This window comes from Solanum pennellii, chromosome 12 (genome assembly GCF_001406875.1).
Source record: "Solanum pennellii chromosome 12, SPENNV200".
Classification (NCBI taxonomy): domain Eukaryota; kingdom Viridiplantae; phylum Streptophyta; class Magnoliopsida; order Solanales; family Solanaceae; genus Solanum; species Solanum pennellii.
In genome coordinates, this window is record NC_028648.1 from 45,149,147 (window position 1) to 45,158,064 (window position 8,918).

General features: G+C 36.8%; 1 protein-coding gene across 1 annotated transcript in view; it reads left to right on the plus strand.

Annotated features, from left to right (window-relative positions):
* Window positions 1–8,918, plus strand: part of LOC107007543 (actin-related protein 4) — a 17,554-nt gene that overhangs the window by 4,889 nt on the left and 3,747 nt on the right. The window contains exons 6-13 of the mRNA XM_015206207.2: window positions 944–1,004; window positions 1,199–1,248; window positions 5,396–5,450; window positions 6,677–6,754; window positions 6,858–6,911; window positions 7,402–7,455; window positions 7,528–7,588; window positions 8,402–8,453. Of these exons, the coding sequence (XP_015061693.1) occupies window positions 944–1,004; window positions 1,199–1,248; window positions 5,396–5,450; window positions 6,677–6,754; window positions 6,858–6,911; window positions 7,402–7,455; window positions 7,528–7,588; window positions 8,402–8,453 (465 nt within the window). The remainder of the gene's footprint in view (window positions 1–943; window positions 1,005–1,198; window positions 1,249–5,395; window positions 5,451–6,676; window positions 6,755–6,857; window positions 6,912–7,401; window positions 7,456–7,527; window positions 7,589–8,401; window positions 8,454–8,918) is intronic.

An 8,918-nucleotide genomic window follows, 5' to 3' on the forward strand; every position in this document is an offset into this window, starting at 1 on the left:
CCCCCCAACCACCCCCACCCCCAAACCCAATGTGGGACTTCCCGGAGTGAATCCGGATTTAGTCGGGCTCCAATGTGGGTATCGGAGAGGTGGAGACAGGGTGGGAAGCCATAAAAAGAAGGAAGTCATTAACATCAGAAGTTTGTTAGTTTGATGTGAATACAATATATATCCAATTAAACGAAGTATAAGGTGATGGGTACTTTTATAATTGATGAATGCTAAAAGTGCAGCTATTTGTGATGAATAAGGACCTAGAGCACCGATACAGTGATGTAGCACTAGATATGGAGTAGGGTGAAAGAGAAGGGGAAATATGAGAAAAGAGAGGAGAGAAGAGCAGTGAGAGTAGAATAAAACAGAAATAGAGTGAGAGAAGAATCCACAAAAGTGAGATTTTAGAAGCAGTTCATCTGTAAATCTCTTTTGACTAGAGCGATTCTTGTGCCATGCTTGAGTAATTTGGACCTCTCAAAATACTTCTCTAAGCTATCTTCCCTATTAAAGAACAAATCTAGGTCAAGTTCCCATCAAATTTATGTCTGTCCACCTTGACTTTTTTTATAAGGTCATTGTGGTCCTCACAGGTGGTGGATTTCTCTCAAACATAAGATCACTTATTAGGGCCTTGCCTGGAATTCCTATTCGTGGTGGTCTGCTAAGTTAGGACTGTCAACTACTGACTGGTGTACTGATCAACTGTTTGTTTGCCAAAGAATGGATCCAAAGTGTCAATATAAAAGCCTTATCTTGTTTAATTTGTAATACCTTCTAGAACCAGTCGAGTCCAAGGAATTACTTTCCTTAACAAGAACTGTCTACTGTGAAAGAAATTGTCCATCATGAACCCAAAAAAGAGGAAAGGCAGTCTGGTGCTTGCATTATTATGTCATCTGTATGCAAAATGGAAATTACAGTGGACTGATGATCATCTATTTAACAGGGCTGCAGAGATAATGTTTGAAAAATACCAAGTTCCAGCGTTGTTTTTGGCCAAAAATGCTGTAAGTGCCTTAACCCACTTCTAATCTTTAATTTGTAGCGTCTTAAACATATCCTTCTTTGTGCTATTTAGTAGTGGAACTTCCACTTTTGATTCAAGAACAAAGAAAAAATAATAAAGAAAGCTGTAGCTTCTTAACATTACAAGATCATTCCACTCTAGTTGTTAATTTTCTCATGGTACTGTTAATGCTAGGTTCTCACATCTTTCGCATCAGGACGTGCAACTTCTTTGGTTGTTGACAGGTAGGATGTTATGTTCTACTTACTGGCTACCCTTTTGAATTACTTATTTGACTATTCTTGTCAATAATAGAGTTCTTTTACTGAGATATCTAGTCTCTTAGCCGTAATATCATTTATATTATCTGCATTATCTCTTTGTACCTTCCCCTTGAAGTGGGATATGAAAAAATTGTAGACTTCATGACTTCTGGTGCATGATGGCATCTTAATTTTAGTATCTTTTCACCTTGAATAGTTAAATTTCCATACATTTACATCTGTAGCAGTCTAAATTTTATTCATAACTGTATGATGCTCGATGAGCGAATGGTGAAAATGAGAGGTTCTCAAGTAGGCTAGCATCTTATTCGTTAAGAATTATGTTTGAGAATATGGAGATATGATGTCTATCTTTGCAATCAGTATTAAGAATATGTGATAATGTGAATTATAGAAATGCTATAATGCTCTAGTTTAGATTAGGTGGATACTATTCTGTATTGTTGCTCTAGTTTATATTAGGTGGATACTATTCTGTATTGTTATTCTCTTTCAATCTCCACTATTGCTTAGTATACCTGTAATACCCTTCCATTTCAATCATCTTTTTTTAATTCTAGTATGTGATGTCTTCTGTTTCTTGAGCAAGTACCAGTTTTGTATATTTAAGCAAAAAAACTCAATAGGTTGTGCTGAAACCATATTTTCAATGGGGAAAAAAGAACAAAAATCTAGGATATTAATGATTGAAGCAGTGTCTTCTATGTAGTTCTGTTTACACCAAAACCAAAAAAAGTTTATTGCAGGTCTACTTGGTCCTCTGTACTGAGTTGCAACTATCTTCAAAACATCTGGAATTCCTCTTTCCAAATTGTCCATTATATACAAGTTGGGATAATCCTCGATCTCTCTCTCTCTCTCTCTCTGAAGTTCCTTTCTTTTGCCTCTTCCCAGCCAAACAAGACTCCAATTATTTTTCTTGGCATTGTCCGGGCAATGCTCTGAGACTAATGGAAATCTTCCATAGCATGTTTGCTGCCTGTCCTGCATTTTAGGGATACATGCTGAATGGCTCAGCTTCTTTGGAGAAATCTCTCTCCTACTAAGGTTGTCTTTAGTCGTAACTGCTTTCTTAGCTAATAACAAGGTAAAATATGCAACCTTAAAAGGTATACCACCCTAAAGAGTCTTGTTGCCACCATAATGTGTTTCCATTTGTACTCATCTAACTGCTTGTAAAGTTCTACTAATGTAGCCACTTCCCGATCATTTAGATTCCTTCTGAACTATTTATTCCATGTATATTCCATCCTTGAGGAGACCGTGCTTCTTTTACTGTCTGCTATTGTTTTAGTCATGAATGCCAGGAAAATGTTCTTTGAGGCAAGTATTACCCAACCACTTAATCCCAAAAAGACGTTTTGCACCCATTTTATATCCTGATAATAGAGTGATCCCTCACTAGTGGCCTAAATGTTCTTATAGATCTCCGCAAGCTCTATCCATAAGATGAGTGCACTTTCTTTGAGATCCACCTGTTATCTTCACCATATTCACTTTGATAATACTTCCTAATAAACTTGGGGTTCATGGGAACATCCCCATAGCCATTTAGTTTTGAGTCCCTTGCTGTATAACTTTAGTTTCCCAGTGCCTAAAAAGCCCTGCCTCCTCCAAAGTAGAACATTGCTCCACTTGACTCTGTAAAAACTAAAAAATCTTTTTATCCTTATTACCTTGTCATATAATAAGGCTATTCTTCCTTAATTACAATGATTACATTGATTTTGTTGTACAAGAACAAGGGTGACATTCACAATTGCAACAAATATAGGGGTATTAAGCTGCTAAGCCACATTATGAAGGTTTGAGAAGGGGTGGTGGAGATAAGGGTGAGGAGGGATGCGATTCTTTTCTAGAATAAGTTTGATTTAATGTTGGGACTCTTAGCTACATAAGCCATTCATCTCGTAAGAAGACTAGTAGAGTAGAATAGAGAGAGGAAAGTTCTATTGAGATGCTTGGAGGCTAGGGGTGAACTTGTGATGTACTCTAGGACAATCAAGGACATGTATGATGGAGCTAAGACTCGTGTAAAGACAATAGGAAGAGACTCAGAGCACTTACCTATTTTGATAGGGTTGCACCACAAATCAACCCTTAACTCATTTTTATTTGTGTTGATCTTGGATGAATCGATGTGGAAAATCCAAAGTGAAGTGCCATGTGGCAAATCCAAAGTGAAGTGCCATGGTGTATGTTATTTGGGGATGCCATAGTTTTGATTAATGACTCTTGTCAATAGTAAGCTAGAGGTTTGGAGACAGATTTAGGAGTCTAACGGGTTCAGATTGAGCAGGCTCAAGACATAATACTTGGAGTGCAAGTTTAGTGTCATAACATATAAGGCTGGCGTGGAAGTGAGGCTTGACATATAAATCATCCAAAAGAGAGGAAGTTTCAAGTATCTTGGGTCTGTTATTGAAGGAAATAGGGGATTGACGAGGATTTCACTCACCGTATTGGTGCAGGGTTAGTAAAATGGAGGCTTGAGTCAGAGTTTTGTGTGATATGAAGGTACCACAAAACTTAAAAGGCAAGTTCTACAGAGTGGTGGTTAGACCTATTATGTTGCATGGGGCAGAGTGTTGGCTAGTAGTGATCTTTAAGTTCAAAAGATAGAAGTTGTACAAATGAGGATCTTGCGATGGATGCGTGGGCATACTAGGAGAGATTAGATTAGAAATGAGGATATATGAGACAAGCTGGGAGCGACTTTGGTGAGGACAAGAAGCACAAGAAGCAGGAAGTGAAACTGAGATAATTCGGGCATGTAAAGAGGAGATGCATGGATGTCCAAGTGCGGAGGTGTGAGAGGTTGGCTATGAATTGTTTCAGGAGAGGTAGGGATAGATTGAAGTAGTGGGGAGAGGTGATAGACATGACACTTTTTTGGCTTATCAAGGACTAGAGGTAGGGGGTTGTGGAGGGCACATATTAGGGTAGGAGGTTATTAGGTGTGCATTGTCTTGCTATTTGTCCATATTAGTAGTCGTAGTATTGCTTTTGTAGTTTCTTGTCTTCCAATTTTTGTTACTACATGTTTTTTATACTTCAATTATCGTATTATTTTGTTGTAGCTATAGTTCAGAATGCTTTGGTATGCTTTCACTCCTTTGTTTATTCTTTTTCTGGACTGCTTTGAATTGTTTTTTCTTGAGCCGTAGGTCTATCGTAAACAACCTGTGTACCTACCACATTACCTGTCTACCTCTGTGGTAGGCGTAAGGTCTGCATACACCATACCCTTTCCAAAACCTTACTAGGTGGGACTAGACTGGGTATGTTACTGTTATCAATTGTTCACTTGAACCAAGATAATAACATTTTGGAGATCCATACATTGGTGCATGGTAGAAACTTCAATTATATTCGTAGGCTTGGGCTGACATAGGTAAATGATGCCTTGGAAAAGTATGAGGATTAGAAAGACTTGTTCCCGTGGGGATCTGGAAGTGCTTGGAGAGGCTGGTGTAGAATGATCTGGTACCTTTGTTCCAACTTATAATATCTAGATATATTCAAAGGTATGCAAGCTATCTTGACATTAAAATCATAATTCATACATACTCTAGAAAGAATGATAGAGCGCAGACACAGGAATCATCCATTCAATCAACTACGCATCATATGTGCAATCATGGACACAAAATTAAAGCGCATCTTATCAAATAACATTTAAGGGTATGACCTAGTGGTCAATGAAGTGGGTACAAACCTTCAAAACCAGGGTTCAAATTCCAGCAGAGACAAAAACAATAGGTGATTTCTTCTCATCTACCTTAAACTTGGTGGGCAAAGTCATCCGGTTGGAGATAGCAGATACCCGATGAAATACTCTAGAAGAAAAACGGTATTTGGTTTAGAATCAGTGTTGTACACTTTTATTACCCAATGAAATACTCTAGAGGAAAAAAGTTATCTGGTATACAGTGTTCTACACTTCTATTAAATTGGTTAAAGAATGTTTTGCATTTTTCTATGGCTTTGGATCCGGGCACAGTTGCATCTGTTTCTATTTAGGAAACTGAATGCATTGTTTTTCTTGCATTTTTTATTTGTTGTTTATTGAGCATTACTAAAGAGATGTCTGAACTAATTGGTTCAGTGGTGGAGGATTGACTACTGTTGCTCCGGTTCATGATGGATACGTTCTTCAAAAGGTATCTCTCAACAAAGAACAACTGCTTAAATGTGTTATTGCCCCTTTTTTTACTTTTGCTTTTCTGACTGTAAGAACTTGACTGGTCAAAAGAGATCAACATAAGAGCGGGGGTTTTACCCTGTGCTCACTCAAAGGGTAGCAGCTGTAGGTTTCCCTTGTCATAAAAAATAAATAAAAAAGATATCAACGGATGATCATTTTTACCTATTTTGTTGAGCTATTGTAAGATAGCTACTTCCAGTTTGCAGTATTATGACCTCTTTCAGTTTCTTCCTTTTGGAAATTATATAGTTTATTTCCTAGCATTAGCAGACTTCCACTTAACACTGTAGAGATCTCCCATTAATGTTTGTATATCTGACATGCTTCAGTAAACTGTTTAATTGCTCTGAAGCAAATTACTTTGTTTCCGAATCTGCTAATCGTTCTCCCTCACTGTCAAAATTTAAAAAAAAAAAAAGAGAAGAAAAAATAGGAAGGAAAGAAGCAAATGCCTATGATATCTTTTGTACTTCCCCATGGTATGCACTGAGGGCCTCAAGTTATAGCTCGCGAGAATTTCTTTGAGAGAACTGACATTTTCCCCTCGAATAGAAGCTTTAAGTAGCTATTCATTCATAGAATTTTCCTACTTTTCCCTATATTGTAATCTAGAGTGAAGAAGAAATCAAGTCCAGGACATGCATTCTAAGGTGAAAAATCGACTTTTTATGAGGATTGATCAAATCTATTTTAGGTGTTGAAGGGGGTAGGTCTCTCTAGATGAAAATTTAAGATGTAATTTTTTGTCTATGGGAGGTAGAAGGAGAAAAAGGGTTTCATGTTCAGGTTCATTAGCCCTTCTCTTTGCTTGGGAGGCAGGGTCTAAGCTGCTCATGAACTTGTAAAATCTGTTTTATTTCGGTAAGCAAGGGAAAAGTGAAGTGGTTATGGATGTTAAGTCTTCACCAGATGTTCTGTGCATTGTTTCCAACTTCTCGAAGTTCTGTTTTGGTTGTAGTCTCTGGTGCAACAATACTACTGCATGTTTTAGAGCTAGAGGCTGTATTTTACTTTCTTAGTTCTTTCCTTACATTGTAAAGTTCTCTTTTGATGTACTTTTTCCCCAGCATTTCCTTAATGCTGGTTGTGTAACGTCAATAATATTACTTTATTACTCATAATAAAAAGTTCTGTTTTGGTTTCATTGAATAGATATGTTATAATACTTTAATTTGATAACAGGCGGTTTGTACATCTCCTATTGGGGGTGGAATTCTTACTGATTGCTTGATAAAAAGTTTGGAACAGAAAGGCATTACGGTTAGATATTTATCGTCAGTTATCATTAAGACTTATTTGAATACAATGATCTGTTTTTTCTTGAAACAAACTTTTTTCTTTCCTTTTTCCTGTTTATTTCTAGATAAAACCTAGGTATTCATTCAAGCGGAAGGAGATCCGTCCAGGAGAATTTCAGGTAGAACATCCTTGCTTCAGTGCTATAACCAGTCTAATTGTTTAATCCTTCACATAAATTGTACGTTTGTAACTTTCAAGTATTCAGGCTTATGAATCTTCGTAACTTTTCTTTTTCAATACAAGAAAAAAAGAGAACCAGATTACAACAATATAGCCCGTGAGAACCTGATTGTGACTTAAAATGAATTTGTGCTCACTTTTGTCTTACATCAAAGATGTTGTACTTGGGTGTCATAGCTTTCTCCTGCATCAAGTTTTTCTTGCTCAAAACTTTCATGCTTTGTTTCTGAAGAGTTCATTCTGTTTGCATTAAATACTGGTTCTTCTTTAGCCAGTCGCATCAAATGGAGGCATCATAGAAAGCCTAATTTTGTCATTGGCAAATAGGCATCTGATTTGCATGGTCTGCTAGCACTTTAGTGCTTAATGCCTTTTAATTTGTAATATATTGATAGATTTGTTGCTAATATTCATGATTTGTTTCACAGACAGTGGACCTTGATTTCCCTGATACAACAGAGAGTTACAAGCTATATTGTCAGGTTAATTATTCTTAGCATTCCTTTCTTCAGTTGTTGTTTCTCTCAGCTGCTCAGTATTGTTCTATTTCGCAGAGAGCGATTGCAAGTGACATAAAAGAATGCGTCTCCCGAGCCCCAGATACTCCATATGATGGTTTCTTTCTCCTCTCAGCTATTATATTCTTATACTCATCTTGATTTCATTGATTCTGTTAATCATGTAGTCTCCTTTGAAGATACAAATGTATCTAAATGTGAGTGGGCAGTTCACTAAATAGTTTACTTCCATTCTGAATCAAATGCCTTCATGCCCTTTTAGGGTCAAATTTGGAAATAGTTACATTGTCCTTGTGGAATCCAATTGAGATATTCAAAAGCTACATGTCATTTACGATGACATTCTATTAGTCAAAGAAAATCTGTTGACTCGCAAAAAGAAAAAAAAATTACTAATGAACGAAGGTAGCGTCTGATCCTCATCTAGCATAGGTATTAAATACTATGTTGTTTCCTCTTCCTCATCCAACTCTGCCGCAACAGTTTTCATTTTATTTTATTCCCCCCCCCCCCCCCCCAAATGTAGGAGAAATTTACAGGCAATGAAATGTTGATCTAAGTGTAGTGAAAAGCGATGATTCCTGAAGATATTGCTAACACTCTATAATGTGTTGTCGACTGAAATGAAAGACTTGTCTCTTCTGTAATCCCTGGATCAGCTATTACACCCTTATCTAAAAGGAAATAGAAAAAGAAAGATTGAAAAAAGTAACTTCCTCATCGAATAAGATGTCACTCATATCTTTTGTCCAGTCTTTAAGACCTTTTGAGTATATATTCTTGCTCATGAGGACAGTTAAGATTGCTTCAAGTCCTAATGACACTTAATTTGTTTTTTTGAATTTATTCTATATGGAGTATGTTTGTTTTGAAGTTTGAAAATATTATGCTGCTTCTCTGTTTCGTGCAGACAGTTCATATTCGAACATTCCAACGACATCTTATGAGCTACCTGATGGGCAGTAAGTGTTGTACTCTTGCTCTGTTTCTATTGGTGAATGAGTGATTCAGTTTCCTTGAAATATTTGGTTGAAGATCTAAATGCAAAAACTGAGAACAGTTTCGCTTAGTACTTCGTAAATTACTCTTTTTTGGTATAAACTCGAAGCCTTGTGATAGTAATTTTTCTGTCCAAGATTATTCGGCTTCATCTGTTCAGACTTCAGAGTTACTGCTGTGTTCTTATTTTGATTAACCTATGCCTTGTCAAAAACATACAGACCACCTTCCTTAATTGGCAAAGTCCATCATTTGAATACTAACTGAAGATTGAATTACTTTACAAGTTTATATATTTTTGAATTTGACGCGACAATACCTTCTCATATTACTTAAATATCTAACAACCTCATATATAGGAACTCATTACTGTTCTCTTACCCATTGCATTAGGTCAATGAGATTTGTTTGGGTGGGGTGGGTGGGTG